We start from the raw sequence: 25,203 nt of genomic DNA, 5'->3' as shown, positions 1-25,203 counted from the left end.
ATAAATTTCCATAACACTGGTTACAAAGACGAAAGAAAAAAAAACATAATAGTTGTAACAGTCGGTCATGAGATCTTGTACGTTACGGCGTTACCATTCAGTTTTTGAAATCCATAAAACGAAGTTAAGAGATGATAGATGATAGTGGAGAAACTTTTTCTTCTTTCAAATACTTCTCATATCTTCAACTACAACCAACTAAACCGGAAACAGATAACCAAAGTTCTCAAATGATCACATAACCGAAACTGACAATAAACGCGAAATAGAATCTCTAAATAGAAGTAGTCGACCAGCTCAAATCTAAAGACAACACACTGGTCTCTAATATCCCCTGCAAACATTTTAGAGAACTACACGTTAGACAAAACTGTTCTAAAGGAGAGGTGACAAGATTAAGCTGAGGCATTGTGGGATAAGATTCCAGCTACAACTATACTTTATAAAACAATAATAACAATCAAAAATCAACATGATCAGCAGATTTTACCTTGGTAAGTTAGTCTAAAGTTACTTTAAGACTTATGGTTATACAAATGTAAGTTTATAGTGTTTTATTCTAAAGCGGTTGGATATAGAACCTATATGCATACAGATTACTATTATCTTCATTTGGTATACACAAGCCGGGTGTGATAGACAGAGGAATTACTTGATCATGTTGGAGTTGTTCTTTATCTCTAAAGAGCTCACTTGCAACTTCTAGCCTCACCAGCTCTGTGTAATCAAGATGAACAAGTAAGTGCTAATAACACTAATACAAATTAAGAAACATACAGAAAGGTTGTAGGCTTGTAGCATTGGACTCTATACTACCGGCAACTCTTCACCAGAAACACCCCCAGCTGCATCTCTGTTGTTACTATCCCCGCTCTTTCCTGAGCCCTTATTATCCCCCTGTCATAAATGTAAGCCACCAATGAGCAATTTCTTACATAGAAACTCTCGGAGGGGTAAAATAAAAATGTGGAAATGATGGCGTATGGGATTTTATTACCTCCAACTGCAACATCAGGATTGTTTCAGCAACCATACATACATACACAGGTAAATGAAATGAGGGAGAATCAGTCTCACGTAGCAAGAGCTTAAAAGCAGAAGTGAAATGTAACTTACCTCTCTGTACCTCGCAAGGTATACCTTTAAGGGTTCCAAGTAATCCTCAAATCCTAATGTTGACATTGCCCACAACAAATCCTCACCATTCACAGTTTTCCTTTTCTCTTTCTGGCACTTATCACTTGCCCTGATTAAGCAGAAAAAAAATTCAAAGCCACCATTTGAGATTAAAAAAAAACAGACAACAATCAATTTCTCATTACAGTCCAATTAAATCAATATTAAAACAAGCAAAAGAGTCTGAAGCGGAGTTTTTGAAGCTTAAAACTTCTGATGGTAGAAAGCAGCTACAGACCAAAGCTTATCTAGAACTAGAACGAATACATGATAGTCATAGTTGAATGATGTGTATCTCATATTCTCATGTCCTGATCGAAACCATAGTTTATGTCTTAAAAGAACAAAAAAGGAGAAACCACACAAAAAAAAACAGATTCATCTTGGAACAAGATCAAGAAGCGCTACTACTTCCACATGTGCCTAAGATGGTTGAAAGCAAGAATAAATTCGAAATTCAGATATAAAGTTAAAGACTTTCTAAGCTAAAATCAGAATCTAAATTCCAAAAGAAATGAAAAAAAAAAACTAAAGAGAAGCAGCAAAAAGAAAACATACTCGCTGGTGATGAAGCTGATGAACTCAGAGACGCATTCTTGGACAGTGTCTTTAGCATCTTTCCCAATCTTTCCGTTGGGAGGCAACGCCTTCTTCATGATCCTGCTTATATTCGCTATTGGTAGGTATCTGTCCTGCTCCCTAACCGAACCGCCGCTTTCTCCGCCATCTCCGCCGGGGCTCGTAGCCGTATTCGCCATTTACTTTGATATTGGGAAATAGTTTGTTAGAGCTTTAGAGAAGTCGCTAGAGATTTGGGCGGATGCTGTTAAGACAATGTTGTTTACATGATTGAATGACGTAAACTGTTAATATTAATTCAAGACATTCACTTGAGTTTAGTTTATGCCAACAAACAGCAGGATTATTAAGCTGTTAATAACAAGGGACTATTTCCATCACGTGGGATTCTTTTTTAATATAGCACTAGAGTTTGATCTTTTTTTTTTCCATTTAATAAATGTTTAACTTTAACATTATCATAAACATTTTAAATATATAATTTACATTTTAGTATTATACATTATGTAACTCTATAATTTATTGATTATATTTATTATTTGAAACTATTAGTATACATTAATTTATTTTGTACATTTTACATTTTTATTAATTGTTATTATTTTTCGAATTCGTTACATTAAATTTATAATTTGAAATAACCAAATAGAGAATCTCCTTAATTTCTATAGTTTGCACACAATATATTTTAAAATTTTATTTAGTTATTCTATAGAAATGATATATGTTTAGGATAATTTATACTTTTATGTTTAAAAAAAATATAATTTAACATCTATTATTTTAGTATTTTTTGAAATTTTATAAGTAAATACATTGTTATGTTTAAATAATATAGTTTTAGTAAATTATATATATAATAGCTTCTATATATTATATTAGTAAATTTTATCGATATAAGATATTTTTGGATGCTATGGTATTATGTTTTTTGATTTTTTTTTATTAAATTTATATTTCAAAATATTATATAACTTTTGAGTTTTACAAGATAATATGTTTCCTTTTGTTGCATTTAAAAATATTATAGTTTAACATCTATGATTTTATCTTTTGTATTTTTGGAAACTTTGTTTACGAATGTATCATGGAAAGAGTCAAATACTATCATAGTTATGAGTGTGTTAAACTGTGTCAAAAGCTAGATGTAATCTAACCTATTCTTTAGGAGATTTTATTTGTAAGGTCATATTTTTGTGAGATTGGTCTTAACTTGCTAGACAGCTAACACTGAATGGATCATTGTACCGTATATTCACTGATCCATAATGTGTTTCCACTGCTCATTTACTATAAGATCATTTCCTCAGAACACAAGCTTATCTCATAAGTAATATCTTCATTCCCAGACTTAAGAGCTCGTTTTGGATTACCGGGTCGGGTCCAACCGATGGGCCAAGACCGAATAACCGAGATATGTTTGAAGTCCTTTTGAGTCACACCCCCTAACAAGAGAGTGGTGTGAAGGTGTCTGATGGCGAAAGCAGTAAAGTCTAGACAAAGTAACATAGATCAGGCTTGTCATGCTAAAAAGTCATAACTGAAGTAATAAAAAAAAAAACTACACAACATTTGATACACTTAAAAAAGTTTTTCTTGTTCCATAAGATGTTGTCTCCAATAATTAAATTGTCCAGCGATCATTTAAGTACACACCTTTAGGCTCCACCACATTTCTTCAAGGCGCCTCCTGTAAGTCGTCAAATTACAAAACCAATGAGCATCAAACAATCTTGAACATAGTAAACTGTTACCAAAAAAAAAAAACAGTTGTTACTACTACCTTATCACAAATCCAGCTTGTGGCTTCAAAAGCATTGCAACCGGCTTCCAAAGAAACAACCGAGTTGCTTGCAAAACTGTCGTTCTCTGATATTTGATTTGGAATCATGTCGGTTTGATTCAAGTTTGGCTGTGAAGTACCCATCAGTGTCCTATCGAATGGTATGCTGTATGGTTTTGCCAAAAGCCTAGGGTTCATCCCTGTCACTCTTTTCACAGTGTCCTCTGCCATCTTCACCTACACAAGTTACAGTGTTATCAGAGCAAATAATCTCTCTTAAGAAAGCACTGAGGATCATAAAACTTGAAAGGCTTGCAGAAGATAAAAAGAGCAAAATGTATGTACCTTTGTTCTCAATGTCTCGATATCAGCTTTTAAGATTCTGTTATCGACAACAGCGGTGCTAAACTTCTGAGTGACCTCACTAAGACGCTTAAGCATAGTTGCATGCTCACCACGTAATTGGCCAACCTATAAAAAAGGTAAAACGTTTGTGTAAATCCTTGGTTTACTTCTTTCATGCATGAGCAACTATTGCAATGTCAGGACACACCTGTGAATCAAGTCCACTCATTTGCTCTTGCTTTCTTCTTCTAGAGCGCCTTGCAGACTCTCGGTTTGAAAGCATCCTGTGAATATTTAGCAAAACTGAATTCAGGACAGCACTAAACAAGAGATAGAAATTCTCCTGTGAATATCAGCAAATGAAATTCAAGACATGTACCTCCTAGCACGCTTCACATTGGTAGGATCAGCATTCACTGTTGTTACAGTCTCTCCATCAGGATCTTCGTCATCAGAATCATCTGAATCACTAGCAGCTAGTCTGGACTGAATATCTCGTTGTCTCTGTGTGTCAAATGAGGGAGCATCACTCACAGATGAAACAGCAGGCGACATTTGTGCCACAGCAGAACCTATAAAAGTTATAAAAGGATCCATTTTTCATGTAAAAGGGAAAAAAAAATACAAACAAAAACAAGGATCTAGCAGAAGACTGAGTATAGTGTTGGGGGTGCAGAATCTACAAACTCATATAACATAGCACAATGAAACAAGATGTAAAAATGAAAAAAAAAACAAAAACAAAAAAACAGTACTGGAAAAAAGAAAAATGGTAAATCATTCCCTAGGAGAGAGAATCTGTAAACCCTGGCAGCCACTGCAAATCTGGTGTGATGCGGATTCGAACTCGAGGATCCAACAAACATATTGACCACCCGACCACAAAAGCGTGGTTAAAAAAAAAACAGTACGGAAGACTACAAGTAAAGTGCAACATGGACACTAAATGGTTATATCAGTGAGTCACTATCGCCTAATCAAATAAACAGAGGAAGCCAACAAGGGAACGAACCTTGAGTTTGAGATCCAACCGGAGAAACCTGATTTTGAATACCAGACGATGCACTCGAACCTTCCGGCGTCACAGTAGACACCTGCACAAAACCAAACAACCAAAACCGTATCAACAGATCTTTTCTTTCTGTACCAAAAAAAAAACGAAAGAGAGAGATTAAGGACGAACACGAAGCGCAACAGCAGCGCAAGCGAGTTCAAGCTTGCTCTTGAGAACCGCTTGGTAGTGGTTAGGATCGATCTCCTCAACAAACGACGACGTAGCACCGTTACGGCTCGGCTTCTGCATCACGACGACGTTAGAAGAAGCTTCTTCAGTTCGAGAAACGGACGACTCAGATCGAACCTGGGGAGGATACGACCGTCCGATCGCGTTGTCTGTCGCCGAAGATGAGGAGATGGAACTCCCCGCGGGAACGGAGGATATCTCTTCGAGAAGCATCTGGAAGGCCCACTCCGACTGGCTTCTCGTCATACCTTCTCCCGGAGACTGAGGCGGAGACGGCGGTGGAGGTGGTAGCCAGAAGGAATCGGTTGGATCATCGGCGGAGAAACCAGACTTCATCTCTCTCTCTCTCTCTCACCTAACAAAATATCTTGGAGATTTTTTTTTGACCAGTCTTTTTCTCGAATCCTCCGTGCTTATAAAATCAAAGGTTACACGTGGCTATTTTCTATTGGATTTACTTTATGGATAGAGAAAGAGGATGTGTGTTCCTCGTCTCTCCTCTTGATGTCCTAATCCCAGTACACGCGGCACTTTTTTATTAGCCGTTATTTTATAGAAAGTTAAAAGAGGACAGCGTGTGGGTCCTACGCAATCTTGTGAAGTGTTACTGTCCGTCAAAAGTCTTACGTGGATATATTATCCGAAGCCAACATCCATGATCCAACTAAATCATTCGGATATCCGAAATTTCAATACTATCCTTTTTTTTTTTTTTTTTTTGTAACACATTTCAATACTATCCATATATTCAATTCCTGAGGTAATATTCTGTCGATTAAACCATGTAATAGGCGGGCTTTCGGTTGTTGAACAAATTGGATTTAAAAGCATTCTATTACACTTAGGCCTGAGACTTTTATCCGAGATCCGGATTGATCCGGAGAGACCGAATCTGGATCCGGATAGTAAAATGTTAGATCCGTCAAAACTGAATCTGGATCCGGATATCTTGATTTTTTAGTCCGGATATCCGGATCCGTAAATTTTATTAATAATTATTTCAAAAATGGTAATATCTATATATAAAAACAAATTTTATTCAATAATTTTTCATTTTTATAATAGTATATATAAATTTTATGTACATTTTGTAATATTATACATAGAAATAATAAAAAATATTATATAATTTTTTATTTTTAAATTATTGTTAATATTTTGTATATATTAATATTATTTTTTAATATTTTAAGGATCCAAATCCGGATCCGGATATCTGCTGGATATTATAATTTTTAGAAAGATATCCGATACCCGGATATCCGTGAACCCCGGATCCGGATAAGGATAATAAAATTATGGATCCGCCGGATAAGGATCCGAATATCTTAAAATTGCTCGGGTGTCCGATCCGTCCCAAGCCTAATTACACTTAATTGTATGGCTACAGTGATATAAATCTATTGTTTGGGCACATTTGAATACTCCAAAGTCTATTGCATTTGAATACTCCAAAGTCCATTCGTAGACTGTACGTCCATTAGAAATTAATCTTAATTCTTCTACCGCCCTGAGATACTCAGGATTTATAAAAAATTATATATCGGTTAAATCAAATCTTAAATTTTTTTTACTTTCTTGTCTTTCTCTTCTTCTCAGGATAATATTATATTCAATAAGCTGAGTAACTGTTCCTTTATTTGATCATGCACGTGCTCTTCCACATGGAAAACATGGTACACCTCACAAATAAGTAATGTTTCTCTTTTTTTTTTCTTTTTTTTTTTATGTTTCTCATATTCTATTATGTATTGGACTCAGATTATGAGAAAACAAAGCATAGCCAACATCATCGTCAGTAACAAAAACGGTTGAAAAATGGCACTCAGTGTTGTTCTTATATCGGGTTGTCTCTAAATGTTATCGTCTGCATTATTACGGCTTTTAGTTGTTTTTTCTTTCATATTTTTATTTCCCTTCAAGCCATATTCATTGTTGTAACTTTAAGCTAATACATTGGTTCAAGGCATCTAGATCTGTTTTACATAGTCTATAATAAGTTATAAAAAATGTGCTTACATAGTTACATTAGTTCTATACGGACAGTTGTTATGTAACGCATGTGATATGCATGCTTGTGTGTCGTTTCACATAATACATCTTGAGAAATATAAGAATTGAATATCCATTGCATCAGCAGTTGTTTATATAATTATATATATGCATGTTATCAAGGTCAAGATGTGACGTGCCGACCTGTTGATGTTTCCGTAACAAGTTTTTATCGCTAGATACCAATATATGAGCTGAAGGCACGCTCTTATTTTGAAACTTTATCTTGTTCACGATATGTATATACTTAGAAGAAACTAAATTGTAAGAAAATTCCCGGTAAGTCCATCCGATATATGATAGCGATTCTACTAATTAATGGTATATCTTACTCAAAACTTGAACGGTTATAAATATATGACTTTCAAATTAGTTTTACCAAAATGATAAAACTTGTCAAAGCTTATCCATCGGGTTATAAATGTCAGAAAAGTTGGATGTTAAAACCGGTAGGTCGTGATTTGACTTTGAATTTGCAAGCCCTCACCGACTACCACCGACACCGACATAGACGTATCCATTCTATAAATTGAACCCAAATCCCTTAACTTGAACCGAGAGCATAGCAAATACATCACAACAGTACACATATAACAGAAGAAGAAAAATGTCGTATGAATGTCCTGGTAATTTTTCTTGTTATTTAAATTTTAAGCTAATACAATGTTGATCACTAAAGTAACATAAATACACTCTAAGATAGTGTTCTTCATATGGTAGATATGGCTTCAAAGCATTTAGATCTGCTACGGTTCAACATAATTAAGCTTGCAGTCTATAAGTAATTAGTATAAATGATATATGCATGACTCTAAGTTCCATGAAATTTCCCCGTCCGGAGCATAGCCAAAGGGATCAGTCATTCAGGGCATCACGATTTATGCAATAGTTTTAGTTGTATGTATAGAACATAAAACATTTATATAAAAATAAGGGCACAAATTTTTATTTTGAGATAAGGGCATTATGAAATTTTTTAAGATGTCATACCGTCATAATTGAGTGATGGGCTTACTGATCTCTAACTTACCTAATGTTAATTACAAACCGGTCTTATGTGGTTGCTTTGAGTGCATGCAGGGAAGAACTCATGGCCGGAGCTTGTGGGGACAAATGGAGATTATGCGGCTTTGGTGATAGAAAGAGAGAACACGAGAGTCGATGAATCGTGATTTTGGATGGAACTCCAGTGACTGCAGACTTCAGGTGTGACCGGGTCAGGGTTAGGGTTGATAAAAATCGTATCGTCGTCAAAGTCCCTATCGCCGGCTAGTTGGATACGGACCGGGCTGTTACTATGTCTATATAATATGGATAAAATAAAACTTTAAAGTGCATGGTTTTTGGTTGGTCATGATGTAAGTTATATATCTTTTGCGTGAATAATTTCGGAGAATATACAACTCATGATGTAAGTTATATATCGTTAAAAAAAAATAAAAAAAAGTTATATATCGTTTAGCTTCTATGGCCGGGTTCTGTATAGTATATGAATAAATTAAAATAAAACTTTCTACAATGCATAAATCTGGATTAAGTTGATATACAAAATTACAAAGCGAAATATTCCAGTGACTGTGATGTACGATTTTGGTAGATTGAGGATCCCCAGTGTCTATATCAATTTCCAGTAGCATCTCTTGGTCATGTGGTGTTTCTTCTCTTTATGAAATTTGGAACCAATGCGCGAGTGACAAGGAGATGAAGGTGATGGTGAAGGTGGCTGGAGGTGAAGCTGTTAAGTCAAAAGGGATGCGTTACTGAGGACTGCATCAGACTCAGATCTCTATCACATGCTCTTGGTGTCTCAGTCATGTTCTAAGATTTTGCATAAAGGGCAAAAACCCAAAACAGAAAAGATAGGCTGGATAATAAAACATATTTTTCAAGCTAAACGTGTTTGGTTCACAGAGATGGAAAGAGCTATACAAACAGAAAATGCAACTGCTTCGCTAGAATCTTCATATCAATCCGCTTATAGCTATGCTACATTAACCATATGACTCAGAGATCAATAAAACAGATCGAACCATATATATAAAGTTAAAAAACGTTACAAAGGTAATTCTATGTAAATGGTACAGAGTGCAATGTATACATGCATCAATTAAATCATCCTCTAGATTCTTCTTCACTTGAAATGTTTCCGCGTCCAAAAATTGGTAGTAACGGGCAGAAAGCTTCGGATGATTAAAAACAACGAGCATGCCCAAGACGATGCTATAAGTTATATAAAGGGGAAAGGAGGAGAAGCACTGTGGTTTACTCTGACCGTTCCCTGTTCCGACCATTCTTCTGGTTGTTGTACATCGGAAGAAGCCAACTAGACCCATGTTTCCTCTTCCCATAACACCGCCAATAAAGCACACACAATGCAATTATGCAGACTATAGGAATCGCCCATCTATTGACCAAAAAATATACAAACATATTAGATAAAACAGAGAGGTTGCGAGAAAGTTTGACTTTTCGTTACCTGTCCAAGTCGAGAACGGGACTATACACGACAGTTTCCCATGTCCCAACAATGAAATGCCACACTGGGTTGTAATAAAGAGACTCTGCTGTCCAAAACATCCTTGTGTATGTCTCCAAGAATATGAAGAGTATCCAAGCCGCCATTTCTAATAAAATGAATTTTATTATGAACCGTCCCACAATCACCATTACAAGAGAGAACGCAACAAGCCAGTTGAACAGTCTGTTATTGTATTCTTTGATGAACAGAGACCGTGCCTTTCCCATCATCTGCACACAAGCAACATAACTGTTACATGTCTTCTAGTAAACTCAATACTTCAAGCACAACGTCGACAGACGTGTATATTTTACCTTGGTTAACCTTTGTTCATAGTTTTGTTTCGAAGGACCAACACATTGGTGTTCAAAACTTTGGTTGCAGTACACGAAACCTGCATTGAACTTAGCCATGGAAGGGAGCCGGAGAGATTGTAAGTGGTCCATATCATCTTCACACTTTGTATATAGCGCCTCGCAGAGCTTTGACGATTGGTACTCATTTGCAAGAACAAAATTCTTGAATACCTGTATAATAATATTTCCACATCACAATCATCCACTAAGCTAGCTAGTCTTTGAAAAGTCACTTCAGATAAGCATATACGGATTCGTACCTCCTTCATTTGTTCATCCAACTGATCCACAGATTTCTTTGCATGCTGTCTTCCAAAATGTTGAGCATCAAATGCTTTTAAAGCTTCATCATGGGCCGTTTCATGGGCACTTTGGAGATGTTCTTCCGACATAGGTAGCCGCAATTTTACCATCCTCTCGTGGTACTGTTTCACACATCTCTCAACGATATCTTTATTGAAAACCTCAACTAGTGACCCTGTTGATGGGATCTCTCCTTTATTTAGCGCATCCAATATCTGCAGATTAGAGCAATCACAGGTTCAGAACTGCAGCACACCAATAGTAAAGACAAAAAAATAGATCAGTCACCTGTTCCAGGAAAGAAATAAATTCCTTTCCATTGAGTGCTTTCCCCTGCACTATCTTTGGGCGGAGAATACTAGCAACGAGTTTTTTCAATTGATCACGCCTTGCAACATAGGTAGAGTCTAGGTCCTCGTCCTTCAGGTCACACAGCTTTGTCCTCATGAGGTGGGGCTAAATAACAATAAACAAGGAGCAAAGTTATGATAAAATAAACATATCTATCTATGCATTAGCTCGAAGAAAAGAGTGTTGAAGAATCCTAACCTGCGGTAAGCTAAAGGCTGTGCTGTTGTCACCCATAATAGCCAGGGAGTCCCGGATCCGGTTAACCTGAAAAAGGTGGATAACAAGAAAAGTTTATGACTTCTGAGATACTAATGATGATTACTGGTACGATGCAGAAATAAAGAAGAACATACCTGATCAATATTTTTGTTACCTGAAAACATAGTAAACAAAAACAATCAGTCAACAAGGGATGCTGCCTGAGAATTAAAAAAAAAATGGAAAAGGAACTCTGACCATCTTCATTAGGGACGTGTTGGAGAGCTTCATCTACCATTTCCTTCACAGATTTTCCTTCTGTATGAAGTTCGAATAGTGTTAATCATGACTCAGAGAAAACGGGAACATTGAATGGATCACAAGACAATCCGCGAACATAAACATAAAATTAAAGCACTGTTATGAATGTTGTTGTCAAAGGCACCATGAACTTACGCAGAAAATCACGCTGGATAAGCCAAAGGAGCTTTGAAGGTTCGAAAGCAACATCTTGTCCCTACAGGATAGGATATGCAGATAATCAGAAACAAAGTTTTGAATATTTCCACTGATAAAGAATAGCAGAAGCAGTGTTAGGGAAGTACCTTTACTCTGCCAATCGAGTAGAATGAGCCAATGAAAATAGAAGCTAGTCAGTATTCATAAAGGCATGTTATTAGCAAAAGAGAAGTGCAGAGTGATATTGAGCAAACCTTCCATAAAATTCTTCTGCTAACTCAACAGCAAAGGAGAGCCGAGAAATATCAGCTTCGCGTATCTGATGAGAACTCAAATCAGAATCGAAACGTAGATGAAGTTCTTTCAAACACTAGTTACTTACTCTTACGTTTACACATCATTATATGTCACAAACTAAGTTCAACCAAATTTGATTGGGGGGAACTATTACAAATTGCTAGGTTAATACATTCACTTCTGTAACCAAGGCAAAAGTTTATAACCAAAAGCAGTGGATTATCTATGATTGCGACATCAGGAAGATCACAATAAGTTGTGGATACTCTAAATCCTTCTTTAAGATGAACTACCTAGGCCTTTCAGACATTTTGGTTTTTAGTTTTACAGTGGCATGGTGATTAGCATGTAGATCATTAGATATCAAGGTTTTAGACTCTTGAGTTATAAGTATAATGTTTTTAGAACCATAAGCAATCCAAACGAAGAACGAGGCAGGACAACTTACAGTTTCAGGCAGATTATAGATAAGCACAGAACTCATAACCGTTGCCAGAGCAAATATTCTGAAAAAGAAATCAGCAAAAACAATTTGATTAAATATCCAGAGAGCATCATCAGATACATGTCTAGATGTTCAAAAGTAAAATGAATGGGTACCGATCGTCATAAACATTAGACTTGCCAACACTTTCGAATCCTTCAGTGTCGAGGTAAATAATGGAAGTTTTTACTCCGTCGATCTCTAGCTCTAGTGGCGTTCCCCAAACCCAAATTCCTGTTAGCAACAATTAAGTGGATTCAATCCAAAAAGATTAAATCTTTCAGTAGCAAGCATATATATTCCATTAGAGGATGATATTGTCCTCGGGACAGGACATTGGTAACATACTGTACCTTTTGTTTTGGTATCACGCATGTGTCCAACACCAAAACCTGATGAATTTGAAAAGTTAAATATGCAAAAAGTTCTATACACCCATGCCTTGACATACATAATATTAAAAAAATGCAGAACCCAAAGTATTAGAGATAAAGAAGCACCTTCATAACAGGAAAGGGAAAGAAGTTGATTGAGTAGAAAAGATTTTCCAGAACGATACGGGCCAATCACCTAATGTTTCAACAAGCAAAACGTAAGGGATAAGAAAAAAAGGAAGAAACTTATTGGTCTCTGAGTCAAAACATCACACTCTTCACATACCGCAACAGCAGCGATAGGAGTAGTGATTCTGCTAATAGCTTCCAAACCTTCTCTGCTAAGACGAAGCTTCGTATGATTCGGATCAGGTTCCACAATAGGAAAACTGCATAAGCAACAAGAAACCAATTGTGGTATCAAGATGATTTTTCCAAAAAAAAAAAAGTGTTTGCCAAATCAAAAGCTACAGTTTGATGACAAAGAATTGCTACAGTTTGGTGACAATGAATTGCTACTAGTCTTGCACAATTTTCTTGCAATAGTGTGACTATAACAGAACCTAATAATACTTCAGAAACTACTAGCAATTAGACAAAACAGGCAAAGACAATTAATGCATTATCAAGACACAAACTAAAAAAAAAAAAACATTAATTTCCATCAGATTGCAATGAAACAAAACCTATCTAAAGAATGAGATCCAAAGATTACATTATTCCGACCAAAGAACAATGCATGTGGTCGGACAGTTCTTCATCGAACAAAAACTAAAACTTGATCCTCAAATTCTCATATACGAATCTGATGAGCACGAGAAACAAGAGGAGATCAGACTTACGCTTGGTGAAAATTCTCGATCGAGAGAGATGTTTGCAGCAAGAGGCAGAGAGACAACAAGAAAACAAAGGGCCCGTGAGAAATCTCCATGGTTTTTTTACCCCAAAGAGACAACGCGATTCGTTATCTATGCAATTGCTGTTTCAAAGTCAATATGTGGAGATTGTGACAAGCACAGGCTCGTGGAAGAAGAAGAAGAAGAAGGGATCTTGGAGGAGGAAACTTGGGGAGATGGGTGTACGTTACGAATCGATCACTCGCATAGACCGGAGGAAAGCACGAGATCTTGGTTTAGATGATTGAGGAACACTGGATCGCAGGATTCGTAGCAAAGAGGGAACCGACGAATCCCAAAAATAAAATAAAATAAAAACCATACTCCTGACTTGGTCTTTAAGGGCAAAATCGTAATTTCGTACCTGCTTACGTAGCATTATCCTAATCGCTATTGCAAAAGTCACTTGATGATGTTTATTTAGTTTCTTAAAGAGTGTTAATTTGCTTCAAACATATCGTTTATTAAAAAGTACTCCCTTTTCAAAAGTGTCACTTTGGTTTTGTACGCACAGATTAATTTTGTATATTTTCTATATTAAAAAAACACATAATTACAAATATACCTAACCTTTTTTCAACTAATTGAAAAATAAATTGTTAAATAAAATTAATAAATTTTGTATTAAAAATCGAAAATGACACTTATTTTAGAACGAAAAAATCTCTCTACAACGACACTTAAAATGAAACGGAGGGAGTATTATTTATTCCATCTGTTTCACAAAGTTATCTAAAAAAAAATTGTTTCAAAAAGATCTATTTTTTGTATTTTCAATGAATGTTTTATTAACTAATTACAAATTTCAAAAAAACTTAATTGTACTTATTTGATTTTTATTGGCTTAAAATTATGAAAAAATAATAATCACAAAAAATTATCTAAATTTAATGTGCTTTATTAAAATCTGTGAAAAGTCTACAATATGTAACATTTTGAAACAGATGGAGTATAATATGTTTCATACAAGTTAAAAATGATTGAAGTGCATTTGTGTTTTTAATAATTAAAATTATTTAATAAATAATGTTTAAAGTAAACAAATGTGTTTATAAGATCAATGTTTTAGTAATTAATATTATAAATTAAAATATGTATAGATTATATTACATTTTTAAGCAATATATTTTTATATAACAAGATGGTTATGTTATTTATGACGTTCCTGTTTTTGAATTCTTCATCTTGTTGTTTAACTTGTTTTCTATAATGAAAGGACAAGTTATGCTGCTTCACACAAAAAAAAGGACAAGTTATGCTATTTGTTGTTTTCCAATATGTTAATTGAATTGGTCTAAACTTCATTGTCTTCAATACTTTCATTTTCCTTAAGTAAACTATAATAACTTGACTATCAAATAGCTGAGGATTGCCAAGAGAGATATTTGAGGGAACGTAAAATGCATTGATGTGCAGTCTCGATTGCGACTCGGTGAATTCATTTTATAGGAGTCAAGTGAAGTTTTATGTTAACTAGGGGGTCCAGTTCAAACTGCTAACTCTGATATTGAACTTCCCCTTCTTTAATTATATATCAGTTGTGTGCCTCAGGCCCTCAGCCATTATATTTTAATTGTATTTGCTCTGGTGACTGGTATCATCTCATTTACAACCACCCTTAATCCATCTTTCATTATTTTCAACTCTCAAAGAACAATTTCCAAGCAACGCTGTGACAAGATCTTTTCATTATCTTTCTCTGTTGAGACTTGATCAGACAATTATTTTGGATGTACATGTCGCAGTGAAACTATACAAGTGAAATTTTGGTGATGAACGGTTTAGAAAAAAAGTGAAATATACACTCCAAGCCCCATCTTAAAATATCACAACCCAATGGTAAATATTAATGTACACTTAGACGGCAAATAGATCATAAGCATGTTTCTTTTTTAAATATTGAGCATCAAGATGTGTTTTTTGCCCCGCTTAGGCGGCAAATCAGTCACAATCGTGTTCCTTTTTGATATATTCAGCCTCAAGATGTCCCTTTGCCCCGACAAGTGTTCCTTTTTCACCTCTAAATGCTTCACCTTCCGTTCGATGCATTCATATACATTTATTGCATATTGCTCTATATGCAGTTTTTCTTCAAAGTCTTTTTGGATCTCTCTTATCAGCTTCTTTACAACCTAATTAATTTGCAAGAATCATTACATTGGTTAGTGTAAAGTAAGACGTCATGTTAGTACTCAAAGGAAAGAAAGTAATCTTACAACTATCTCCTGCTCCACAGATTTTCTCAAACTGTCATGACTTGTGGGATTACAAACCGATGCAAAATTTGAAACAGCTTTGTCTCTACACGTCTTCTTCTTTCTAACCTCCTTACGAAGATCATTTACAGCTTTTCTGCTGTTAATCCTTGGCAATTTTCTTTGATAGTAGCGTGCCTAGTTAAATGGTATTGAAAAAAAAAAAAAGTTAAAGAGGCCACGTATGTTCCTAGTAAGTAAGCTATGAATCTAGAGGGTTTAAGCCTAGCAACAGTAATTATACCTCTCCGTTAATCTTTCTAAAATCACTGAAAATCGAGGATTGCACGCCCTAAAATATACAAAGCAAGTGAGTGTCATGGTATGTAAAATGTGGTAGGTAGATTTTTATTATATATTGAGCTGATTCATATGCATATTTGGGATAACATTACATGATCGATGACTTCCTTTGTTTCTGATGTAGGTAGCTTGTCAAGAATCTTCTGAAGTTTCTCTACTAGCTGGTTGCAGTAGTTCTTGAAGTTTTCAGCCGAGCAGCAGAGATTGATAGCACGTTCTCTCTCACAGCGTAAGTTCCACCGCTGTAACTATCACCCACAAGAAATAAAGCAATGCAAACGATCGTATTAACGGGTGGGTATGTTTTACGGTGTACGTGCATTAGAAACTTACTGTTGCTTCTGTATACTTTTGGCTTGCGTGGATATAATCTTTCTCCACCTTCTTGAGTCGCTTCTCAGCCTCTAAGTCATGTTTCTTCGCTTTGTTGTCTGTATCAATACCAAGACAAGTGGAGACTTTGTTGTTGCGTTGACGTGGTTTATCCATAGCCTCTCTTCGGTTTGTTGTGCAAATGATATAAACAGAAGGTGCTACTCTTTGATATAAGTGATGGAATCTTGTGTTGTGTTGAATTGTATTTGGTAATGTTTTTGTTGACCTTGCAAGTAGTGTGTTCTTATATATACGTTACCAACCTCAAGAGTCTGACTAAAGCAGTATTTAAATTGATTAACAAGATTCTTGCTCCCCACGCCAAGGAAGTACATTAGCATTTTTTATTGATAGCTCAATGTGCAAGGTAATGGTTGACAATACACTTATACTTCAACTCAATTATCATTGTACTATATAGCAAGTTTATTATTCTATATGGGTTGGTAGATGTAAGTTTCCTTCTCAATACAACAACAACAACAAAATTAATTCTACAATCTGTGCATTCTCTCAGTTTTTATAAGCTCACTTCTTGAACCTCCAATTTGGAAAGGTACAAAAATATATATATATCTGAAATCAATTATGTATTTGAGATGATATGTAATTGTTTGATTTTCAATAAAAACTTTTTTGATTATTTAAGTGGATTAAGATTCCACCAAACATTTTCAATTTCTAAAAACCTTCTCACATAATTAAAATGTTTTATGTATGGCCTGTTCTTGCTAATTCTTCTTTTTAAATAAGACGAGATTTTAATTTTTTTTTACTAAGTATGCTAAGATTTATGTTCAAATCACTTCAAATTCCAAATTAAAAGCAAGATTAGAAAAATCATAAGTAAAACAATCTGTATAGGAGCATTTTATCTCAAATGATTGTGAATGTCCTAATAACAAGGATAGGAGTATGTAATTATTTAGTAATAATAATAACCCCACAAAACAAAGACAGAGTAACAGAGTCGGATCACAGTCTCCCTTACACCAAAAAAAACAGATAAGCTGAGACACACTGCGATTCACCAAGTTCATACCCTTCATATCAAAAAACCATAAGGGATTCGAACACTCCTATCTCCTCTCACAACTCCACGCTAGAGCCTTTATGTCATATTAAAAAAGCTTCACACAATCTTCAAACACCAAAGGCAATCGAACCCACAGATTTAGTCAAAACATCTACTGGTTCCTGCTTGTCTTCCTCTGCATCTGGTCCGCGAACATAAGGAGAAATCCACTTAGACTTAACATACTCGGCTCTCCTCCATGGCGGCACATGAAGTCCTTTCTTCTTCAAGCTCTTCTTTGCACCTTCACATACAAGGATGATGATCTTCTGCAACCTATCCGCTTTCCCAACAAAAATGGAAGGCAGAGTTTGCAGGATCGACTTGTAGGTCTTTGTTGCACGAGCAATCTCGAAATTCGGTTTGAAATCAACGTCGATCAACAGCCTTTCACCATCAACTATCACATCCACATACTTATACTCCCCTGTTCCAAACCAATACGTTGAAAGATTATTACTTTACTAGAAATGCCTCTCTACTCAATAAGCTAAACCAAAACAGAACAAAAACAATCTGAACAAAGAGAGTTATAGACCATACCAGCAGGGTAAGAAGAAGATTTCTCCCAGCGAGATTTGCACAGAGCCGCATCATAACCTAAGCTCACCAGCTCATTGGCCACGAATATCTTCAAGCAAGATTCGTCTTTACGTTTACAGTTCTTACTCGTTTCCACAATCTTGGTCACATCAGCCATTAAACTCTTCTCACACGTGCTCGAACAGAGGACCAAACTCTACACATAGAATCCAAACCAATCAAGACTCTGCTTTACACAATCATAGAGAACGCTGATGAATCATACCTTGAGAGTCACGCGACCTTCACGGGAAGAAGAAGCTCCCAAATCGTCAGACCAATCAGACTCATCGTCAGAGCTCTCCGTGCCACTCCAGTTAAAGCAGCTGCATCGGCTACGACCACACCTCTGTTTATCGCCGTTATTGTTATCTTCGATGAAGTTTACAACCATCTTCCCCAAACAAACGGAGCTCGGCTCGAAATCACCCGAGCCACCTCTCGAAAGCGGTGGTGGTGGTGGCGGCGCGGCCTCTGAGGTGTTCTTTAAACTGAACTGGCGCTCAAAGAGACGCTTCAAACGCGATTTCGGCATCTGCTTCATCGTCTCAGGGAAAGGTATCTCCTCCTCCGATGCTTCGATCGGTTGGATTTTCGTATGAAACGGCATTTGCGATATCACTCCACAATCAAAAAACGGCGCCGTATATAGAAAACGAAAACTAATATTCAATCGAAGATCTAATCCTTACAACCTAATATTGATTTGATTTTGAAGTTTCTAGATACGGATTAAAGCTTCCGAGATACGCGACGGCTCGTAAAACGTCAGGCTTGCGATCATTATAACGACGATCGAACGCGAATCCCACGGAGATCTGATTTTAATTTTATCGGCGGCGGTTAGAAGTAGATGAAAACGAAACTGAATTCGAAAAACGGCGATGTGTGAAACAACGACAAGGAGGAAGAGGAAGAGGATGAGCTTTGATTTTTATAAAGGGAAAGGATATGATGATGATGCACACGTGTGAGTCCTACGTGTCGAAAATAGCTATTGTTTTGAAAACGATTTAACTGATCAAGTAACACGTGTCGTGAGATCAAGGGTGTTGGTGAGGGTAACAAGTGGCTGAGATCGGGTGCGCTTTGTTTGGAGAAAGTCGAGATTACCCTCGAAGACGTTTCTGCTAGAAAACGTGTCTGCGACTCCAGTGAGGCCGGGGGTTTGTTAAGCTGATCCTTCCGGAATAAGTTTGAAACGGAAAGAGTGGATATTAAGATTACGAAATTACCCCTCCGTATTTGTTGTACTTTTTTTGCTTTGTATACCGTATATTCGCCTGTTCTTAGTCTTAGTAGTATATCCATCCGTACATTTGTAAGTAGATACTGCAAATCTCAACTTATTTCTTTTTAGAAATTAATAGTTGTCATCCCAAATAACTAAAAACAGTTCTAAGCCATGGATGTAATTTTCAAGTTTTGAAATATCTATTAAATTTAATAAATTATTCTATATTTTCAACTCTTTACATTGTTTGAAACAGTTATTCTAGAAGCAATAAAGCAATGCAGTTAAGAAAACCAAATTGTGTAATACTAAAGTGATTTTAGTAATTTATTTCTTATTATCTTTTTGTTTTCTTCTTAGATTTATCCGCTTTATGGTTGATATAAATATTTTCAGAGTTTAAAAGATTTCTTAAATGTAATTGACAAAAAAAGTTATTAATGTTTCCATTTTTTTGTAGGCAGCTATACAAAATTAAAAATACATAGATTTAAGAAAAAAGGAACATTTATAAAACATTAATTTTACAATAAGAATAAAAAAGGAAACAAGCAGAAGTATAAATCCAATCCTATTTTAGAAAGCTCCCATAGAATTTTCGCGCCTCCCTCCCTCCAACTTTTCTTTTCACTTTCCCGCTCTCGTTTTAAGGTAACCTCTTTTTCTCTTCGATTTAGGGTTTGTTCCACTTATCTTTCTCGTTTTTGATTTATACTTGATTTCACCGGTGATCTCGATAAGCTCTTTCGGATCTTGTTATTATTGATCTCTATCGGTAAAAAGAATATTTTCTCGATTCGACCGCAGATCTAGGAGGAGAGTATACTTGTAATCTCTTTTGAAAATTTAAAGGCTTATCCCATGTTTTTGTTTAGGTAATTGAAGGATATGGCAGGTAAAGGCGGAAAGGGGCTTATCGCCACAAAGACTACGACGACGGCTGCTAACAAGGACAAGAAGAAATCCATCTCTCGCTCTTCTCGTGCTGGTATTCAGGTTTCTCCTCTCTAACCCCTAAGCTCCCTAGGTTTTTGTTTAGTTTGTGATTGTGGCTGAGAAGAGCTTTGTTCTGAAGAAAATTTAGATAAGAAACAGAACAAGTAACAAGATCTATGATACCTTCTGTATTAAAAACACAACAGGACTTTGGTTGATTTTGATCTATATATCTCTCTCTATTTAGCTTGTTATTTAGATTTTGATCTAAACACATCACCTTGTTGTTTGGATCTGTCTGATGCTGATTTTTATTTTATTTTTTTCTTTGATGGCTGTCTTCTTTCAGTTTCCAGTGGGTCGTATCCATCGTCAACTCAAGACACGTGTTTCAGCACATGGGAGAGTTGGTGCCACCGCTGCAGTCTACACAGCATCGATTCTTGAGTACTTGACTGCAGAAGTTCTCGAGTTAGCTGGAAACGCCAGCAAAGATCTGAAAGTGAAGAGGATCACTCCGAGGCATTTGCAGCTTGCGATCAGAGGAGATGAGGAGCTTGACACTCTCATCAAAGGAACAATCGCTGGAGGTGGTGTCATCCCCCACATCCACAAGTCCCTCGTCAACAAGATCGCCAATGAGTGAAAAAGTCGCCCCCACCAAGTCCTAAGTCTAGTTTTATCTGCTTTGCTTAATAGCTTCTGGTGTTTGCGTTTACCTTATTTGTTTAGTGTGCTTCTCTTCTGGACATCCTCAAGTGTATATGGGTTAACTTTAACCTCCTAGGTTTCTCTTTTTTAGACTCCCATCCTATTGAGATCTTGCTAATGATATCTATCTTATTAAAACTCAAGTACAAAATTGGAGTGTTTGGAGACTTGAATAGGACTATTAAAAAAATTTGGAGTGTTTGGAAACATAAATTGTAGTCTTTTTAAAAAAAAATAATTTTGTTTGGAAACAAAGATAGTAGTATTAAGAAAAAAAAGTAATGGGCTTATATTTTTAAGAAAAATTAAAAGTCCATCATATTATAAAAAACTATCTATCTGGGTGAGATTTAAAATATACGAAAACAGGTCAATCTAATCGCCTAAAACTTTTTCTTTTCTAAACTAACCATAAAACAAAATTTAAACTTTATACACATATTTCAAATCAAAATAATAATTTAAAGTTGATTTATATCAAAAATTGATTAAAAACTAATACATATATTCAAAAATGGATTTTTACTAAACTATTTTTCAATAACCATTATACAAAAATGTTGTCAATATATATAATAAAAATACAATACAAAGCCCAATTTGAAATACCAACTCAAATTATCGTTTTTATATTTCCTATTAAGTTTTATAAATATAATATATGTAATTATTTATATGATGGTACGTATAAAATACTATTAATTATATGATTACTTATATGATGGTAAATATAAAATACAATTAATTATATGATGACAGTATACGATATATAATAATGAATAGGGATGAGATTTCGGGCACCCATACGGGTTTGGTTATGATCGGTTTGTGTTTCGGATTTTCGGAGTCAAAGATTTAAGCCCTGTTAGGATGTTTCTAAATTTTGGTTTGAGTTTGATTCGGATCTTTGCGGGTTTGGTTCGCGTTTGGATAACCCATTTAAATTATTTTTAAAGTTTTAAATCATTATCTATTTTAAATTTCTCAAAATCTATAAATAAAATAATATATTACCTATAAATTTGAATAACATATGTCAGAATACCTAAGCTTAACATATCAATTGGTTTGATTTAAAATTTTGGATACGAAATCAATAATTATTTTAAGTATTTTTGGTGATTTGAGTATACTTTAACTATTGCAGATATTTACTTTTGACTATCTATATATATATTTCAAGTATTTAAACCAATTTAAAAGTATCATTCTTAATGTTTTATATACGTTAAATCTAAAAATAATTAATATATATATAAGTATATAAATCTATTTTTAGATAAATTCGGGTACCCGAATACTTCGGTTCGGATCAGATTTGGTTCTCTAAATAATAAAATTTTGAATAATTCGAATATTTAATCAATTTATGTTCGGGTTTGGTACTATATTTTCGGATCGGTATCGGTTCTGTTCTTTGGATTCATTTTGTAAAACCTTAATAATTACATGAAAAACAAATATCAACATATTTTTCAAAATGTACACCCGCGCGCCTGCGCGGGTCAAAATCTAGTTATGATTATGGATGATTTTTATTATCTTCTTTGTTTTTCCATAATAATGAATGAAAAATAAACAACAGCATTCATTTCAATCACAATTTCAAATAGTTACATACTTACATAGAAGTGCATAACTCATAATTGTCCCATAAATTGGTCTCAAAGCAATCACACACTGAGCCCTCTCCTCACAGATTTAAGGAGGACTATATCAATCATATAACTATCACACAAAGAGCTTAAGGTAATAAACCATCAAAGTTTGTCCCCTTACTCATTGGTTCTTAACATACAAGTTATTAATCAAAAGCCATTTCTCCTCTCCTTCAATCATCCTCTGACCTGCACAAAGGTTTTCATAAGCAGAACTTGCAACAAACTTTGTTTATTAGCTGAGTTATAAGAGACATTTGTTAGTTACCTCTGTTAACTGCATGTCTGAAGGTGTCTTCCATAACTCAATACAGGATCAGGTTCTCTACCATGTTGCTTAATAGGTTTCACGGTTTCAAATGCCTCCACGAGCAATGCGACTTTCCTCTTCCTTGCTAAGGAAATTTTGGTAACGGCACGCTGGAGAGCATAATCAAACATCCAATCCTCTGAGTTTTTCCTCTCATCCATGTCCTGATGCTTGAGGTCAACCTTCTCTGCATCCGCATCAACAGAAACAGGAAGGTAACTGGGTTCCCTTGGGTTGAATTCCCTTAAATCCTCAGTCTTTGCCACAGGTTTCTTGCATTTGATGATAGTCCATGAAACGGTGGAATCTGACTCTTCTTCTTGGGTGCATGGCCTTTGTTTACGATTATATGGAATCTTTGCAGTTTCTTCTAACGTTGGGACAGCTTCAGTTTGGTCCTGAGACTCCTCTTTGCTATCCTTAAGTGTTTCTTCATCAGCGTCATCTGCTTCAGAGTTCATCATCATACCAATAGCTTCAGAGTTAAAGGAACAAGATTGATCAACATCTTCTTCTATGTTTTCTTTCTTTTCGATCTCTTTCACTGAGTCATCTGCCATAGTCTCTTCCAAGACATTCTCCTTTAACTCTATGTCATGATCACCTTCTAAAAACCTCACCATCTCTGCACTATCAGAGTCATCATCAACCTCACAAGTCTTTTGTACAAGAGTCTCCTCCAAATCAGATTCTTGTGACTCGATGTCATCATCACCTTCTGAAAACTTCACTATCTCTGCAGTGTCAGAGTACTCATCAGAATCAGTTTCAGAACGAGGTGCTCCTTCAGAAACAGTTTCTGAGATTTGGGTCTCAAAGGTTCCTCTATCTACACTCTCACACTCTTTCTTCTCCTCTACATACATCTCCACAACATCTTCCTTTTTCACACTCTTCTGAGACGTCAAACTCTGTCTCCTCGAGGATACGAAGCTTTTCAAAGGAGGATACTGCTTATGAAGATGACCGTTGAGCGAACAATACGTGTAAGGACAGACTCTCAAAACAGATGTTCCACTAACTTCACCATCATCAGTTCCATCGTGATTAACCATCAGATACTCTGGAAACTTGGAATCTTTAAGAGTCGAGGAACAAGTAGCTCTTTGTGAGCATCTATTGAAACTCGGAGTCTTCGTCAACCCCCTAACGATCCTCGAACCCGGCTTGTTATTACTTCTCTCTTTCTTACCGGTTTGGTTCTTCTGATTGAATATTCTCTTGTTCTCTATCCTTGCCTCGGAGCTAGATGTGCCTTTCATGTAATTAGGTGACCGGCCTGTTCCTTTAACAACAAGATCATGCTTACTTGGTGTTGACTGTGTCTTACCTGATTGAGAAACAGAACTGTCTTTAAGCTTCCTCTTAGGTTTTGTTCGTTTCATCATCATCATCATCTCTGGTCCAAACCGAGTTTCAGGCTGGAGATTGTAAGACTTGATTGCTTGACAAGTAGTCTTTCTTTGAACCATCTTAACAAATCTTGCTTTGCCTGAAGACAAAGCTATTGCTTGTTTAGAGATGATTCTCTTTGATCAACGATAGGCTAAGTGGACTCTACGTCAATAGAACTTGAAACAAGACTTGAATAACTTTGTGATTGTGATTGTGACAAGCACCGAAAAAAAGATTGATTTTGGTGGGTCCCGTTTCTCTTTATTTTAGGGCCCCCTCGTGTAACACGAGAGAGATAATGCGCATTATGTTCTTTTGTCTCTTTCTCGATCAAGTTTTTTTTTAGCTCCTCTGAGCCCACAAATGAACTAGGAGGGATCTCAAACTTTAGTTTTTAAAAGTTTGATTTTGTATTTAAATGTATAAAAAAATTTGATTTGTATTTTTCTCTGTCGGCCCAATTGTATATTTGAAATATAAAAATTTTATTTGTACTTATATATTTGAAGAATTTATAATAATATATATATTTTTCGTTATTATTATTTTTTTTTTTAAAAGAAAAAATGTTTCGTTATTGGGAGTATTTTTCTTTGGTTTCAGTCCACAAAGGTGTGTCAAATAATTATATCATGACTTTATCACGCATATTGCTTTCTGGAATACGGAAGATACATATTGTAGTTAAATAAAGTGTCTTTAAATGAAACTGAAGATATTTTGTAAATGCTATGATTTCATGGCAACAAAATTGTTAAAAATCATAAGCTCTTTTTCAGAAAAAAGATATGTTACAAACTAATCTTCACACTATTTTTGTAACAAAATGAATTTCGAAAATTTGAACTGTTAAAAAGTATAAACCAGTGAAAACGTAAACTTATAATTTTCAAATTAGATATAAATCTAAAATAAGTTTTTAGTTACGAATGAAACTTACATGATCATATACTTT

The 25,203-nt window shown here is 35.4% G+C and overlaps 7 protein-coding genes and 1 pseudogene across 13 annotated transcripts; 2 read left to right on the top strand and 6 right to left on the bottom strand.

The window, feature by feature from the left end:
* Nucleotides 1-139: 139 nt before the first annotated feature.
* On the bottom strand, nucleotides 140-2,039 carry LOC106438122 (nuclear transcription factor Y subunit B-1). 4 transcript variants are annotated; one of them, XM_048775744.1, is made up of 6 exons: nucleotides 1,735-2,036; nucleotides 1,117-1,246; nucleotides 998-1,003; nucleotides 778-897; nucleotides 653-717; nucleotides 140-334 (listed from the first exon to the last, which is right to left on the bottom strand). In XM_048775744.1, the coding sequence occupies exons 1-4, from the start codon at nucleotides 1,932-1,934 to the stop codon at nucleotides 808-810; spliced, it is 426 nt and encodes a 141-aa protein (XP_048631701.1). In that variant the 5' UTR covers nucleotides 1,935-2,036; the 3' UTR covers nucleotides 140-334; nucleotides 653-717; nucleotides 778-807. The 4 variants fall into 4 exon arrangements, with proteins under 4 accessions (XP_048631701.1, XP_048631700.1, XP_048631704.1 ...); XM_048775743.1 differs by having other exon boundaries at nucleotides 817-897; nucleotides 1,735-2,035; XM_048775747.1 differs by lacking the exon at nucleotides 998-1,003 and having other exon boundaries at nucleotides 1,735-2,039.
* Nucleotides 2,040-3,242: 1,203 nt separating this feature from the next.
* On the bottom strand, nucleotides 3,243-5,518 carry LOC106438120 (basic leucine zipper 25). 2 transcript variants are annotated; one of them, XM_013879188.3, is made up of 8 exons: nucleotides 5,244-5,518; nucleotides 5,067-5,180; nucleotides 4,896-4,977; nucleotides 4,263-4,455; nucleotides 4,092-4,167; nucleotides 3,884-4,009; nucleotides 3,539-3,775; nucleotides 3,243-3,445 (listed from the first exon to the last, which is right to left on the bottom strand). In XM_013879188.3, exons 1-8 carry the CDS (start codon nucleotides 5,460-5,462, stop codon nucleotides 3,434-3,436), a joined length of 1,059 nt encoding a protein of 352 aa, XP_013734642.2. In that variant the 5' UTR covers nucleotides 5,463-5,518; the 3' UTR covers nucleotides 3,243-3,433. The 2 variants fall into 2 exon arrangements, with proteins under 2 accessions (XP_013734642.2, XP_013734641.2); XM_013879187.3 differs by having other exon boundaries at nucleotides 5,067-5,518.
* Nucleotides 5,519-7,770: 2,252 nt separating this feature from the next.
* On the top strand, nucleotides 7,771-8,634 carry LOC125606849 (annotated as a pseudogene).
* Nucleotides 8,635-9,189: 555 nt separating this feature from the next.
* Nucleotides 9,190-13,692, bottom strand: LOC106438123 (guanylate-binding protein 4-like). Its single transcript, XM_013879190.3, has 17 exons — nucleotides 13,361-13,692; nucleotides 12,805-12,907; nucleotides 12,645-12,714; nucleotides 12,498-12,536; nucleotides 12,261-12,378; nucleotides 12,109-12,166; nucleotides 11,618-11,682; nucleotides 11,510-11,516; nucleotides 11,361-11,421; nucleotides 11,163-11,222; nucleotides 11,060-11,079; nucleotides 10,905-10,970; nucleotides 10,644-10,811; nucleotides 10,313-10,570; nucleotides 10,011-10,223; nucleotides 9,655-9,926; nucleotides 9,190-9,582 (listed from the first exon to the last, which is right to left on the bottom strand). Exons 1-17 carry the CDS (start codon nucleotides 13,447-13,449, stop codon nucleotides 9,441-9,443), a joined length of 1,809 nt encoding a protein of 602 aa, XP_013734644.2. The 5' UTR covers nucleotides 13,450-13,692; the 3' UTR covers nucleotides 9,190-9,440.
* Nucleotides 13,693-15,194: 1,502 nt separating this feature from the next.
* LOC106441881 lies at nucleotides 15,195-16,762 on the bottom strand. Its single transcript, XM_022717191.2, has 5 exons — nucleotides 16,306-16,762; nucleotides 16,065-16,220; nucleotides 15,914-15,961; nucleotides 15,631-15,807; nucleotides 15,195-15,546 (listed from the first exon to the last, which is right to left on the bottom strand). The coding sequence occupies exons 1-5, from the start codon at nucleotides 16,459-16,461 to the stop codon at nucleotides 15,307-15,309; spliced, it is 777 nt and encodes a 258-aa protein (XP_022572912.2). The 5' UTR covers nucleotides 16,462-16,762; the 3' UTR covers nucleotides 15,195-15,306.
* A 497-nt stretch (nucleotides 16,763-17,259) lies between these two features.
* LOC106438124 lies at nucleotides 17,260-18,955 on the bottom strand. Its single transcript, XM_013879191.3, has 3 exons — nucleotides 18,231-18,955; nucleotides 17,966-18,161; nucleotides 17,260-17,849 (listed from the first exon to the last, which is right to left on the bottom strand). Exons 1-3 carry the CDS (start codon nucleotides 18,612-18,614, stop codon nucleotides 17,491-17,493), a joined length of 939 nt encoding a protein of 312 aa, XP_013734645.2. The 5' UTR covers nucleotides 18,615-18,955; the 3' UTR covers nucleotides 17,260-17,490.
* Nucleotides 18,956-19,844: 889 nt separating this feature from the next.
* Nucleotides 19,845-21,028, top strand: LOC106438126 (probable histone H2A variant 2). Of its 3 annotated transcripts, none has more exons than XM_048775741.1 (3): nucleotides 19,845-19,889; nucleotides 20,114-20,234; nucleotides 20,524-21,028. In XM_048775741.1, exons 2-3 carry the CDS (start codon nucleotides 20,127-20,129, stop codon nucleotides 20,818-20,820), a joined length of 405 nt encoding a protein of 134 aa, XP_048631698.1. In that variant the 5' UTR covers nucleotides 19,845-19,889; nucleotides 20,114-20,126; the 3' UTR covers nucleotides 20,821-21,028. The 3 variants fall into 3 exon arrangements, with proteins under 3 accessions (XP_048631698.1, XP_013734648.1, XP_022571694.1); XM_013879194.3 differs by lacking the exon at nucleotides 19,845-19,889 and adding an exon at nucleotides 19,894-20,013; XM_022715973.2 differs by lacking the exon at nucleotides 19,845-19,889 and having other exon boundaries at nucleotides 19,999-20,234.
* A 1,421-nt stretch (nucleotides 21,029-22,449) lies between these two features.
* On the bottom strand, nucleotides 22,450-24,788 carry BNAA03G18130D (calmodulin binding protein PICBP). Its single transcript, XM_013879193.3, has 2 exons — nucleotides 22,812-24,788; nucleotides 22,450-22,732 (listed from the first exon to the last, which is right to left on the bottom strand). The coding sequence occupies exon 1, from the start codon at nucleotides 24,323-24,325 to the stop codon at nucleotides 22,817-22,819; it is 1,509 nt and encodes a 502-aa protein (XP_013734647.1). The 5' UTR covers nucleotides 24,326-24,788; the 3' UTR covers nucleotides 22,450-22,732; nucleotides 22,812-22,816.
* Nucleotides 24,789-25,203: the final 415 nt, after the last annotated feature.

This window comes from Brassica napus, chromosome A3, assembly GCF_020379485.1.
Source record: "Brassica napus cultivar Da-Ae chromosome A3, Da-Ae, whole genome shotgun sequence".
Classification (NCBI taxonomy): Eukaryota; Viridiplantae; Streptophyta; class Magnoliopsida; order Brassicales; family Brassicaceae; genus Brassica; species Brassica napus.
Note: the sequence above shows the minus strand (reverse complement) of the source record. Positions and strands in the feature narration are given on the sequence as shown.